This window comes from Apis cerana, linkage group LG3 (genome assembly GCF_029169275.1).
Source record: "Apis cerana isolate GH-2021 linkage group LG3, AcerK_1.0, whole genome shotgun sequence".
Lineage (NCBI taxonomy): Eukaryota > Metazoa > Arthropoda > Insecta > Hymenoptera > Apidae > Apis > Apis cerana.
The window spans coordinates 10,666,510-10,682,072 of record NC_083854.1 but is presented as its reverse complement, the minus strand read 5'-3'; the positions used below and the strand labels follow the sequence as shown (position 1 = coordinate 10,682,072).

General features: G+C 28.6%; 1 protein-coding gene across 2 annotated transcripts; it reads right to left on the bottom strand.

The window, feature by feature from the left end:
• Nucleotides 1–80: 80 nt before the first annotated feature.
• Nucleotides 81–15,511, bottom strand: LOC107998147 (multiple epidermal growth factor-like domains protein 8). 2 transcript variants are annotated; one of them, XM_017057237.3, is made up of 24 exons: nucleotides 15,102–15,511; nucleotides 14,144–14,452; nucleotides 13,883–14,046; nucleotides 13,517–13,794; nucleotides 13,263–13,447; nucleotides 12,804–13,146; nucleotides 12,487–12,722; nucleotides 12,175–12,408; nucleotides 11,791–12,078; nucleotides 11,537–11,674; nucleotides 11,209–11,453; nucleotides 10,503–11,120; nucleotides 7,391–10,288; nucleotides 6,879–7,303; nucleotides 6,457–6,800; nucleotides 6,166–6,371; nucleotides 5,634–5,916; nucleotides 5,297–5,498; nucleotides 5,131–5,157; nucleotides 4,730–5,045; nucleotides 4,461–4,636; nucleotides 4,097–4,350; nucleotides 3,625–3,812; nucleotides 81–3,545 (listed from the first exon to the last, which is right to left on the bottom strand). In XM_017057237.3, exons 2-24 carry the CDS (start codon nucleotides 14,346–14,348, stop codon nucleotides 2,691–2,693), a joined length of 9,108 nt encoding a protein of 3,035 aa, XP_016912726.2. In that variant the 5' UTR covers nucleotides 14,349–14,452; nucleotides 15,102–15,511; the 3' UTR covers nucleotides 81–2,690. The 2 variants fall into 2 exon arrangements, with proteins under 2 accessions (XP_016912726.2, XP_061928825.1); XM_062072841.1 differs by lacking the exon at nucleotides 15,102–15,511 and adding an exon at nucleotides 14,758–15,081.
• Between the last annotated feature and the right edge of the window lie 52 nt (nucleotides 15,512–15,563).

Below are 15,563 nucleotides of genomic sequence, written 5' to 3'. Positions count from 1 at the left end.
TATAACATATATTATATTCATAATTTAATGAAATAAAATCTTTCACTTATTTAATGATAAGTGAATGAAAACTCATCAAGTGAAACCCAATTTTACACATATTTATTAAAGCTTTCTCAATACAATTTATTAATCTTCATTAGCACAACCTCATATTCTTCTCCATATTACAAATAAATCCATGAAGCTGACGAATCCTTCTAAGGATGCCGACACTCGGACTTCACAACCTTTTCATTTTCACTTTTATAAACGATGGTAGCTCATAATGTTACAAATGTTTTGTTAACGCGATGATGCAATGCCGGCATTGGAAGATATCGCTTACATTGAATGCAATGTAATAATTATATATAAAATAGAACATTTTGAAGATAACGCTCAGATCTGTACAACCGAGAAATTATACATTCATTATGTATACATAGTATATATTATATACATTTATTATATATATAATATATATATCTCTATTTACGTAAATCTATATAAATATATATATATAAATGTTAGTTTGTATTATTCTTATATGTTTACAGACTCGCGATAATAGTTAGGATAGTTGGTCGCATGAAAGTAAACGAATAGAATCGTATACTATAATAAAAATGAAACGAAAAAAAATATGCTGGTAAGATAGAGAAAGATAAATATAGCAAATGGTAACAAAAATATTATTTGACAAGATATATGACGAGACTTATGAAAAAACAAAAAAATTAAATTCGGAGATTCAATAGATAAAAAGTACAACATTGTCATATGCATACTTAATATTTGCTCAGTGTATGATTGTTCCTATAATCAAGTAACCGTGCATTCTTATAACATAGATGACATAATTAGAATGCTCTCAAAAATAACTTGAAAATTTCACACTGTACTTTCAGAAAATATCATTAATCCTATCATTTATCAAAAATAAATATCTTAAAAATTTACTCAAATATTATTATACATATTAATTACAATATCTTAACTATACAAAAAAATAAATTGCATTAAAAAAGTTTGAGATTAAACGATATACAATATATATAAGTTTTTTAATTCTGAAAATCTTTTTCTATAAATACAGTAAGAAATATTCAAGTTGTGTAACAACTATCCTGAGAAACAATCTGTACAGAATATATTAAACTCGTTTGGTACCGTATAACAGCTTAGCAAAAAAACGCCTCATATTTACATCTATGTCACTACATTGCTCACTTTCTCAATTAATTTGCTTATTAAAATTATCTTAAAAGTACGCATTATTAATATCATTACATCAATATCCTATTTTTATTACTATATTTTGATTAATATATAATCTTGGCTTATTATCTTTGATAAAGGACACATTTGTTTTTAGTTTCATCATATTCAAATCGATAATGACGATATATATACATATATATCGTATTATTGATATTTTATAATTCATATTTTATGATATTAATAATTAATATTTTGTAATGTGCATACTCCAATGTACAACATTTTCTAATTAAAATCTTTGTTTGTCATAAATATATCATATGTACTATGACATTTATATTATTCCTCATTTTTTGGCATAGGAACCTTTTCGCACGCATCGAGCTTCTTTCCAATCAACTTCTAATACTGATCGTTTTTTAATTATGCGGATATAATTTATTTTCGGTCACCATTTTAACAATACTTTTTAATATAGCAAACATACATAATCATATATTTATGTATATCCATCCTATTTAAAAATCACCCTGTTTGTCAACTGCTAAAAAATAATAATATCAGTTGACAGATTATTATTGCGTTTTTGTTATATTATAATTATCTACAAAGAACCATTATAAAATTTGTTGAAATATTATATCACTTCAAGCTTTATAATGTGTTTAAATAGATAATATTTTTTAAATAATCCATTCATAATAATAAGAAAATTAGTTATTTTCGTTATTTATTAAGATTTGAATATTATTGAATTTATATTTAGCAAAATTTTCAGCAATTTTGCTTAATTAATTGAAATTTTTGATAATTTAAATAATAGTTTAAAATATTATAGTTGCCTTTGTAATCTTTTTGCATTTTAAATTCGATAGATGGTTATATAAAATTTCTTAAAATACCAACAAAATCATTCATTTTCCTCTGAAGATAGCTACAAATGTTTCAAGACATAAAATCATGTCTTGTTACATAAAATGCTTCTACAAAATCGTGTAAATTACGAATTAATACAGATAATTACAGATTTTTTATATACAAACATACAGTCTCGTCATGGAATGGTATGACAATATATATGTATTTGTGTATATGTATATATATTATCATTTAATTTAAATAGCTTTACAAGTGTTTCTCTATAACTATAATACAACCCTTCGACTAAAATTTCATATTACTGGCAGACATTGAATAATGTCAGTAAACAAAGAATATTATTAAAAATTCAATGATTGAAAATCAATTCAACTTATATAAATTCGAGAGATATAAATGCTATCTATAAAAAGTTTTCCAATTTGAAAAATGATTGTAAGTATTATGATACTACAAGATTGACGATTAAAAAGATGAGATCAACGAAAAATGATTAATAATTGTAATAAAAAAATAAACATGATTGTTACATGTTTCTTTGCTATAAATTTTGAGAGCACAAATAGACTATTCCAAAATAGCCAAAACAAATATCTATAGAAAGAAGCTCAGTTCAACGCGTGACTGTTTCTACGTCTTAGGAACACTCTACTATTAACTGGATAAACTCTAGTTAATAGTATTAATGAGCTACCAAGAGCTAATTTAACTGGAGCTTGTCGACCTCCAGGCAATCTAATGAAAACAGTGGCTACAGCCGCAACTCCGTCATCAGTAGGTTCAACTGCTACAGGTCTAACATCACTATGAAAGCTGACTAATTTATTACGTCTGCTTTTTCGCTGAGGTGAGCTTGGATTACAGTCATTACCATCTCGATCATAAATTATGGTAGCTGATGCAAAAGGTCTTTTAGCCATATGCAACATTTCGACAACATGTCTTCTCCGTGCTCTTCGAACATCCGCTGCTTGTTTCGTTTTCCATGCAACTACACAACCGGCTAAAAATAAAAAGAAACAAGAGAAGAACACAGAGAAAAAGACAAACAAATCAATATGAAGTTGATCCTGTCGAAAAAAAATCATCCCGTAAGCAGCTCGACCACTAATTTCTGGATGCACAGGATCAATCGCTCTTAACGCGATATGAAATTTTGTTTCATGAAGTTCATGTTTGTCTTGTGGTAATGTCAACACTAACCGATTCGTAAGATTTCTAACTACCAAGAATGTATTTCTATTCTCGATTGTTAAAAATGTAGCTAAACCTTCTGCATATCTTTCCATTACAATATATTGAGGGCCAGTATTCCAAGTCGGCTCGGTTGTAGTGCCATTTAAAGCAAATGAAAAAGTGTTATGAGGTTGGAATTCAACTAATCTCATTTGACTACGAGTTTGTTCATCTAACCACATATTATGTGAATTTTTTCGCCACATAAATCTACTGTCCAGTTCAACCTGTAGGTATAATTTTTAATTCAAAAGATATTTAATATTCAATGCTTTATAAATAAAAAAAAGCATATAAAACTCTTACATCTTGATATCCTGTTGTTGAATTTAATGTAACAACGAAAGAATCATCTCGAGGACTAAGAAATAGATCCAAAGCCCCTTGAGTAACATCCACCATAACTCTAATATCAACATTCATAAAACGAGGCTGTACCATATAAAACACCGTTTGACCGGGATTCAATGGTTTTGGTTTCATTTTACATTCATCTGTAATTAGTGAAAATAATAAATTTTCATATAAATGCACAAAAATTAATGAAAAAAGAAAAAAAATATATAATTTAACAATGGAGGAGTTACGAACCATAAGATCCTCCTGACATAATAGAAAGATGCAATTTAAAAAAAGTAATGTTTGATCAAAATATATATATAATTCTAAACTATATAATTTTTTGAAGAAAATTAATATAAAATAATATAATATAATATAATAATAAATATGTTTATATAAGATATAATAAACAATATAAATATATTAAATAATTCACCTATTAATTTAGAATCAAAGCACATTTTGTTGTCAACAGTTACAGTTTTATAACATTGATGACCCATTGTTGGTGTCCCAGCATAATTTTCTTTACATTTACTACATTGTACCATCCAACATGGTGAACTACCAGTATTTGTACTTTTCATAGGTCCACTAGTACAAGTTGGATCACTTTCTGTATTATTACCACAATTGCATTTTTCTCCTGTTACTGGATCGCAAGTGAATCCATGTCCATGGCATTGACAACTAGAAATAATAAACTTTTAATAATATACAGCAGACATTTAATAATATATATAGTACACATATATAATATAAATATACATAAATAAAAATATTGATATAATAATACTAACGATCGGCATATATCACGAAGATCTTCTGTTCCTCTGAAATAACCAATCATACATTCACCACATTTGTCACCTCTTGTATTATTTGCACAATTTACGCATTTGGCTTTAGCTACAGGGCCTTCAACTAATTGTTTTTCTAGTAATTCTATAGACATTTTTTCAATTGAATTTGGATCCTAAAAAAATTATTTTTTATTTATTTTATTTATTTAAAAAAAAAAGATTTTTTTATCTTTTTTTATCAATTATATTTTTAGTATATAAATTACCGGTACAGTCATGCTTTCATTAATACATATTCGAGTATGTCCATTGCAATATTCAAGACATGGTACACATTGACCATTATCTGCTGGATTTCCAACAAATAAAGGTCTACATTTGTCACATTGTGGTCCCATTGTATTATTATGACATTCTAAACAAACATCTAATTTATCTGGACCTGCACAATTACTATGACCATTACATTGGCACTGAATGGAACAATTGGCACCTACATAACCGAAGTCACAACGGCAAATATTTGGTTCTATACATGTTCCTCTAACACAACCTTGTGTACACATTGGAACGCAAATTTTTCTAAGAACAAAATAAATTGTACTTAATATTAAAAATATTTAATAAATAACATATATAAATAAATAACTCAAAATTTGAATCTCACCTTCCAAATTCATTAAATGATGATGGACTGAAATAAATATAAAATAATTAATGAATTGTTTCTTTATTAATAAAATAATATATATGTATATATATATAATATATAATATAATATAATATATACAATATATAAGTAATAAAAAAAAAAATATCTTGATAAAAATTACGTTTCAGTTTTATATCCGTCGCCACACATGCATTCAAATCCTTCTTCTAAATCAAAACATTTTTCACTTTTTGTAGAACATGTATGGTGTCCATTCATACATTCATTTTCTGGTGGGCATCGCACATAATGCCAAGAAAATATTGGTTTCGACATTACATTTGGAATTAACATTGTAACATTGTCTGAGATTTCCAGAAACTCTAAATACAAATAAAAATAATATAGTTACAAATATTATAATCTTTATATATTAATATTAATAAAATTAAAAAGATATAAAATTGACATTAATAAAATTCAAATCATTATATATATTACATATTAGATTTCCTTACTTAATAATTCAACTGTGGGTAACTGTTGATAATATAACATTTCACACGTTCCACCAGCTGGATGATCTGCTGGTGCTTCTAATGAACCTTCTGTACATATTCCTTGACCAGTTATATTAGCTGAATCTAAAGAACACCATCCACAGTGTGAATGTTTCAAACATGTACTGCATTGTTTAAAAACTGAACATGGTTCAGGACAATGATCCATATCAGAACTACGTAATACCAAACCACATACACCGCCAGCACAGTATAAAGGTTGATATGATGGAGAAATACACTAAAATTTATATAAATTGAAAAATTTTTAATTTCTCTCTCTCTCTCTCTCTCTCTCTCTCTCTCTCTCTCTCTCTCTCTCTCTCTCTCTCTCTCTCTCTCTCTCTCTCTCTCTCTCTCTCTCTCTCTCTCTCTCTCTCTCTCTCTCTCTCTCTCTCTCTCTCTCTCTCTCTCTCTCTCTCCCTCTTTCTCCCCCCCATGTACGCACGCATACATACATACTTATTTTTTTTTAAAATCATATATTTACTTCATTAAGTTGTGTTGACCATCTACATTCTCGCCAACCACCTTCAGCTCCTGTACCTTTTAGACAGTTTTTACAGTCCTTATGATCACCACATCGTTTTTCACATTGCGTACTTCCCATTTTAATACTTGATCTTTCAAAAATATGTTCTGGTACACAATTCCAATCATAGACAGGTTCTCCTGTTACTGCAAGTCCCAATTCAGCTACAAATATTTTGAAAAATTATTAAAAATTGTGTAAAAATTATTACATATATTTACATATTTTTTGAATGATTTTTTAACTCACAAGTTTTTAAAACTTGTCTTGTCCATACACAACCTTCAAGATTGTTACATTTCTCGCAATCACTTGCTGGACATTGACGTTCTCCACATTGATTTACATCTGTTACCGATTTTTGTCTAACACTGCATTTATTTAATTCATCGCAATCTTTTTCAGATGGTATACATTTTCCATTTGAACAATTTGTACACCATTTGCATACTGGTTCTTCACTTTTATAATATGGCCATTCTGCTAAACATTCTGTACAAGTTTTAAAATTTTGGCATTTTCTACTCATCATCCATTCTAAATTACAAAAGATTCCATTTGATCGTTGAGCTTGAGTAACATTAATATCACATCTAAAATATTTTTTTAAATATATTTAGAAATACTTATAAATATGTTTAAAAAAATATTTATTAAATACTAGAATTTACCTATCATCTTTATTAATTGATATTTCATTAGAAAAACAAAATGAAGCATTATTTCCACTAATTGTAATAACAGAACAAAAAGAACATCCAAAATATTTTCTGCAAGTTATTTTATCTGTCCAAAGATTACATAAATCTTCCGGTATACTTATAAGAGTGACGTGACTTTTAATTCCACCATCAAAACCACCAACTACATATACAGCATTAGATTCTGGATCAGCATGAGTCATTGCATGAGCATATGCTGGAGGTGGTGGATATCCAATAACTTCCATATCTTTTGTTATTAAACGAATCCATAAATTACATGAATATTTATAAGCAATCAATGAATCTGAAGTATTATGTGGATTTTGACGGCCACCAAATATCACCATATATTCATCAGTAGTAACAGCAGAATGAAGAAATCTAGCTTGTGGCTATAACAAAATGATATTATAATCGATCTTTGTTAAAAAAAATTAAATGATTAAAATTTTTTAATTAATTAAAAAAATATTGCTTACCAAACTATTTCCATCAGTGAGATCATCATCAAATGGAGGAAGTACGGACCACATACGAGTTTTATAATTCAAAGCGTATAATTTATTAGAAATAAATGTTCGATTTATTGCATAAGTGTATCCACCAAAAATATAAAAACTATCAGACTTGCTATGATATACAGTTGAATGGCCATATACTCCTAATGGTCCATTTCCAATTGTATTTATTGTATCCCAAGCTTCTGTTTCTAAATTGAATTCCCATACTGTGTCAAGATAACCATACTTAGGACTGAATCCTCCAATTAATATTAGACTTTCTGATTCTCCATTTCTACGAAGAGTTAATGTATGTCCAGCTAAAGATGGTGGTTCTTTTTTAAACTTATCTTGTATGATTTGCATCCATCTTTGATTTTGTAGACTAAATTTCCAAAAATCACTCAGAGTGTTATTTGATAAACCTTGAATATCTTCTTGTTTCATTGTCAAACCACCATAAACATATATTTGTTGTTTACTATGAACTATTTCAGTTGCATGGAAATATCTACCTTGAGGCATAGAGGCTTTTGAAGTAGATTCTACAGTAATAGGCATCCATGTGTTATTTTTAGTATCAAAAAGTCTAATATCATTTAGAGGTCCATGACTAAGAGAATAGCCTCCAAACATCCATAAACTACCCCTTCTATCAGCAACCAATGTATGGCCAAATCGTGGTAAAGTTTTTCTCAGATGATCCAAATGATCAGCTAAATATTCTGAATTAAACAATTCGGTAAAAATTAATTGATGTTCTTTAATCTTAATTGAGCAATCACGTCCTCCATAACCAGGTATACAGACACAACGGCCATAACCTTTATCGCAAATTCCTTGTTTCTTAGTTGAAGTGCAATTATTAGGACATATTTCAATATCGCAATTAATTCCTACAAAACCAGCTTTACATAAGCAATTACCATTTCGACATTCCCGATTTCCGGGACAATTATTACAAGTCATTATTAAATAACTTGCATTAAAGCCCTCTACTTCATCCAATTGTTTATAATGAACAGTAAGAAATCCTGATTTAGCTTCTACAGTAACAGGATAATCTGTACTTTCTGTACAATAAACACCTAAAAGTTGACTCTGATGACTAGTCACTGATGAAACAAATTCGGGAAGTCCATCATATACATAAACACTATTTTCTTGACAACTAACATTAATATCATCATGTATAGTAAATTGTATTACATTTTGTATTCCTGAGAGCATGTTGTCTGATGAAAGATCTGTTTTTGGACTAACTATCCAAAGACACTCTCTTGTTGGAGAATCTCCAAAATGACTTTCCCATAATGATAATTGTGAATGTCTGCTTCCAAGACCTTGTTTGCCATTTCCTTCTCCCCCAAGCATTCCTCGAGACATACAACTATAATAGCACATTCCGCCATCTCTTGGATCGCCGTAATAACCTTTCTTACAACGTTGACACATATCCCCTTGTGTATTATCACGGCAAAAACATACACCAGTTTGTCGATCGCAGATTCCTAGATCTTTATCTCCATGTTCATTACAATTGCACTTTTTGCATCCAAGAGGTGTTGTAGCATTACCATAACTCCCTGCCTTACATTCTTCGCAATATGTACCAGTAGTCCAATCTTGACATTTATCACAAATACCTGGTCCTTGTATGCAAGTAGAGTGATTATAACAACCACAATTTGTTCTACAATCTGGTCCTGTCCATCCTAAATTGCATTCACATTTATAATCAGGAGCTTCACTACAATAACCATTAACACATTTTTCATAACAAGTCTTAGTACAATTTTCTTTGCCATCTCCATTAAAACCTCTTTTACATTGACAGCTAAAACTACCATGAGTATTTGTGCATACTGCATTAAGATGACAATCATGTAAACCTAAGTCACATTCGTCAACATCTGGACATTGAGCATATGCCCAACCCGATTCATTGATCTCTAAGGTTGTATTTTGATATTCATTGATAATTAAGCTACAATTGACGTGTGGTTGATTGAAATCTCCTTGAACACATGCTCCTATAATAGGATTTTCTAAACTGTAACACCAACCACAACTCAATGAATGTAAACAGCTAGAACAATTTGTGTGTCGAGTACAACTTTTGCATTGATCATTGCCTGTTAAAGATGATCCTGACCTTGATGTTACTCCCATTAAACCAGCCTGATCCATCCATTCTCGACATAAACCAAATTGATATTCAGATGTATATACTGAGAAAGAAAAACATTCCTGTGTGGCCTCACACCAAACACATCTTCCACGCTCATCTAAACATTGTGTGCAATTTGAACGTTGTCTACATGGAATTGGACATTGATCAAAGCTAACAACTGCATTAGGCAATCTACCTATTCTTGCGCAACGAGCTTCTTCTGTCCACCATTCACACAAATTACTACCAACACAAGATTCACATGATATATAATTAGAACAATTAGCACAAGCTGAAGGAGTTATAGTTAAATAATGCCATTCGCGAATAGGGTTTCCATCTTCATCCCATTCTACATCAGCTATGCAGCTTTCTGTTTCATTAATTGAACGTGAAAGACATTTATTAATAATATCGCACCAACCGCATGAAGAATCAGTTAAGCAATGAAGGCAGTTTTTATATTGATGACAAGAACCGTTTTGAAATGGTTCGAGATATTCAAATGTAAATACTTTTGGATTCTCAGTTTTTTTGTTATGAATAATTTCCATTTTGCTAGCATATGCATAACTTGCAGTAACCATTCTTTTTGATTCAAAATCTAATAAATATCGACCTGGTAATAACATCATTTGATGTCCATCTGGCCATTTTGTTGGAATACATTGCGATGTTTCGGCAGTTAAATTTGCAACTAATTCCTAAAAAAAAAATTAGGAAATATAATTATAATAAAAATAAATAATTTCTTATTAAATAAATATTTTTATTTGTTAAAGAATTAATGAATTAATTTTATGAAAGAATTAATAACATAATATATTAAATAGTTAAATACTTAATATACAATAATTTGTATAATATATAATAATTTAAATAGTTAAATTGATTGAAAAAAATAGAAAGGCAATTTACCAATTCTTGAGGATCATCACTTCTTGATACATGTAATGTTGCACTATTATAGCTAACACAAATTTTTAAATGTTCTACTGTGCTATCCCAAAAATCTTGAGGTGGTCTAAGAAAACCAATTAATCTAGCAATCATTTCTCCACCAAGTGCTGACTCTGTTTTTGCTCCTTGCATAGATGGAACACTAAAATCTACTGTGGTAGCATTAACTATCGTAACTGAATCAGGTTGAGTAAAATTTACTGGAGGTTTATATTTTAAAAATGTTAATCCTGGTCTTTTATCCATTTCCCGACATTCTTCAACTTTTATAATTTCTGTACCTTTCGATCCCCACCATCCCGGTATTTGAGATAGTGTATCATCTCGAAGTCCACAAACACCATAATTATCATCTTTATGATGACAACGTGCATTTTGAACACACCAAGTACAAGTTCCGCGATTTAACTTATTAGATACAGACTTTTTTCCACGTGCAGTTGTACCCCACCCTCCACCAGGTTGACCATGTATTAAACAAGAATGACAATCTCCAAGCGCAGGACAAACACCTAAACAACGCGTCGTTTGAAGATTTGTTGTACAATTACTACCAATAGTCCTACCGTAACATATCTAAAATAAAATAAAAATTTTTAATATTAATTGATCTTTAATATTCAATAAATAATAAGAATATTTTATGTATATATTAGGAGGATACCTCGTCTGCCGAACACCAACCACATTCTGGATTAGCTGTACATTCCATCAAACTTTTATGTCTTGAACAAATTTGTTCAGGTTCTATATTATCTTCATCTCCTGGAGCAAGCATTGGTGGTAATGTATATGCAAGTAAATCAGCATTTACATTTCCATGATAACCACCAACTAATAACAATGTATTTCCATTCCGTACATCTGCTGCATGTGCAAATACTCCCTGTTGTTTTGGATAACGAGAGTCTAGATATCACGATAAATGTTTTAAAACAAAAGCAACTAAAATTTTACACAATTTTATTTTAAATGTTGAAATTTCGATTTACCTTTATCATTTAAACCTAATACATCATGGCTTACCCAAGCGTGACAGCCTAAATGATAAAGATACATCTGATTATCATAACATATTTCTTCTTTATTATGTCTATGAGAATATCCGCCAAATACAACTAAGTAATTTCCTGTAAAATTTTTTAATATAAATTATTAAGATTTTATTTAATAATATAATTATTATAATTGAAATTTAATACATTTCATAACTTTTTTTATAAAAACTATAATAAATAGTTATTACCTATAATATTACAGGTATGAAATGCTCGTTCTCTTGGAACATAAGTATCTCTTAAATGTGCTCTTGGATAATGAATTTCAGACCAAACTTTTTTGTCAAGTTGAAATACAAACATCCTATCTGATAATTTACTAAATCGTGCTACACTGGCTACTACTCCTCCATAAATTAACAAAGAATTAGTAGCTTGATGATATACAGTTGAATGTGCAACTACACGTACATCTAACTCTTTACCTCCTCGAGGATGTACTTCTTTCCATTTTTCTGTAGTTGCTGTAGGATCAGCTTGAATTGAAACAAATTTATATAAAATATTTTAATTATAATAAAATATAATAAATATATATAAATATAATAATATATTGAATTATATAAACTTACATAAATTTAATTTAATCTTATATAAATTTGATGAAAATTCACCATCAACTGTACTACCACCAAAAAGATAAATATAATTATTTGCTAAAGTAAGTGTATGTCTTGTTAATTGTGGAGGATAAAATGGAGAATTCTTTGCTCTCAATGTCCAGGAACGTGTATTAACATTGTAATACCATAATTCATTAGATAAAGAACCATCTTGTACTTTTCCACCATATATAACAAAACCACCTATTAATGTACAAATTAAGTTATAAATTATAATAATATTATTTTTTTTTTTAAATATTTCAAATGGATGTGACTGACCATCATATCTACAAGCAGCATGGCCATATCGCGGACTTGGTTTAGGTAATTTATCAATTGATGATTTAATAGATTCATCTTTAAATAATTCGTCTCTTATTTTAGGTTCTTGAACATAAATATTGTCTCCAATAGAATCTTCTGCAATTTCCTCTTCCCAATTTAATATATCACTTTTTATATTTGAAGTATGAAATTTTTTATAGAAATCTAGGTTTTCAAGATTTCTACGATGTCTATATAACATTAAATTAATAAAAAAAATATTAATATCAAATTAATCATCATTAAGTAATTATATCGTATTTTATTCTTACCTTGCAGTTTGTGCATATCGAGGTCTAGGATGTCTAGAATGTTTTCTTTTAAGATCATCATTTCTTTCTATTCTAACTGTACTTCTACTAGTTTCATTATCTTTAGTTTCATGAATTTTTTTTTCGCGATCTCCAATCTTAAATTCTGACCAGCCATATCTTTTTTCTACATTAGCAAGATTACGTGAATTAAAGGTATTATTATTATCTTTAATACCAGAAAGCAATTTCCATATGAAAGACGAAGTACGAAGGCCATATAATTCTTTTTCATCTGCATTTGTTCCTTTTAATTCAAGGGCAAGGAGTATAGGATCTAAATGTTCTGCAGATGAGATGCCTTCTGTTTTAAAGAAATATACATAATAATTTTATAATATAATATATATTAAAATATATATACATACATACATATATATATATCTGTTATAATGAATTATTTTAGTGCTTTCTTCTTACCTAATTCATTACCATATTCGTCTTCCCATTGACTTATATTAAATCGATACACTTCCAAATTATCAAGTATATAATTGAGATCATAGCCACCAAAAACATAAAGAGAATCAGTTTCTTTTATATAAACTGCAGTATGTGCTGCCCTTGGCCTTAATCCACCTTCTGAATGAGAAAGCCAGTGCCATCTATTTATCATATTTAATAATTAATAAATAATAATTATATTTAACATAATAATATATTCCATAACATACTTATTGCCTTCAGGGTGCATTTTATGTAATGAACAAGATTGTCCTGAATATCCATTATGACAATGACATCGTTTTAAATCACATTTTCCACTATAACTGCAATTATTTGGACAAAGAGCTCTAGAACAATCTCGTCCACCCCAATCATCCTCACAAAAGCATGTATTATCAATACATTTGCCATGATTTGTACAATTGTTTGAACAATTTGTAACTGAAAATTCCGCATGAAAACCATCCAAAACATAGTTTGTATCACTATACAATAGTATTAACATCTATAAAAAAAATATTTAAAAAATAAAGTTATAATTTTTTAATAATTTACCTATTTATTTTGTTTATTAGAATTTCATATTCACATACATAGCCAGATGATGATGTTACTTGTTGTGGTTCAGTTTTACCACTGAAACTGCCTAAAAGAGGAGATCGAAAAGAATCTCCATCATAAACAAAAACATAATCATAACTACATTCTGTTCCCATTGTACGAAAACTTAAAGTAATAAATTGTCGACTATTATTTGCTGTAAAATATATAAATTAATTAATTAATTATAAACAAAAAATACAAAAAATTATTGTAAGATTTATTTATAAGATATATTGTATAAGATTTTTTACCTTTTATAAGCCATTCACAATGAGAATCTTGAGTATAATTTGATCCCAATGGTCCATCACTAATAATTCCCCAAGAATCAGTAAAAACTTTTCTTGTTTTATCACAAGGAATTTGTTTTGGAGATATCTGTGGAGCTAATTCGAAGCCCCGCAAGAGGCAACTCCATATAGTAATCCATATTATGGTGGACAAAACCCACCCCATTACAGTATATTCGCCTCACTGCTGTTTGATAAAATAAAACTCATCATCCATGCTTATTGGATTTGTTTTGTGAGCAATTATATTATAAAGACAAATAGTGATATCTGAAAAAGCAAATTTTTTTGTTATTTCAATAATTATCAAGAAACTATTAATTATTTAATATTATTTATTAAATTTTAATATCTTATAAAATAGTTATAATATTTTATAAAAACAATTAAATATGAATTTTTTATTAAAATTTTTAATTATATTTTATGTAATAAATATAAAAAAATCATAATGTTTTTGTTTATTTATATATATAAAAATAATAATAAAAAATGAAAAATAAATAAAATCTTATTATTAATACTATGCAATAAAATCTTTTTATCCATAGCTGTTTATAAAAACATGTATCCACCATTATTATTAATTCTGTATTACAAATAATTTTAAATCACAGCAATAATATTCAAGTGCCTTGTCACAGTCACGTTGTACAATAATCATTCAAGCGTCAAACATATCGTTCCTGACTAGAACATTAATTAGTTATAAAAAAAATTTATAACAAATATTAATTTATAAATACACTACTATAAAATTTGCAACAATAAGTAACGAGACGACAAAACACTATAATTTTTATCAATGAAACAAAATCAAGAAACATTCTTTAACTAAATAGATACGATAAAACTTCAGCTGCGACTGAATCAAAACATTATGTACGTATACACATATACACGTCAGAAAAATTTGTACCATGCTATACTTTGAACAGTTGCATTCTCTGAACACCAGTTATTATGAAAATATATATCTTGATTATCACAACTTAAATATTGCTAATACAAAACGATAAATGATAAAATAAATCTGCAAATATAAACAGACAAGAATTATCGCGTAAACTCTGTTCGGCCTCGCCTGTTGACACCTTGACTGTCTCTGCATATGAGGTCAGGGTGGGGGCTCTTCAACCGCCATTAAATTCCCTTCATTTCGAACGCGGTCTCAATATTCGAAAGTATCCAGGGACACTTTGATTGAAAAAAACGTCATATAAAATCACTTTCCATTATATCTCAATGCTCAACTTATGATGTTAATCAAGTAATTTATAATCACTAAAAACAAATTTTTTTTTTAGAATTTTTACACGTGTTTTTTACAACTTTGAGATATTTATTACAAAAATGAACATTTTTTTTTGTTTAATAAATC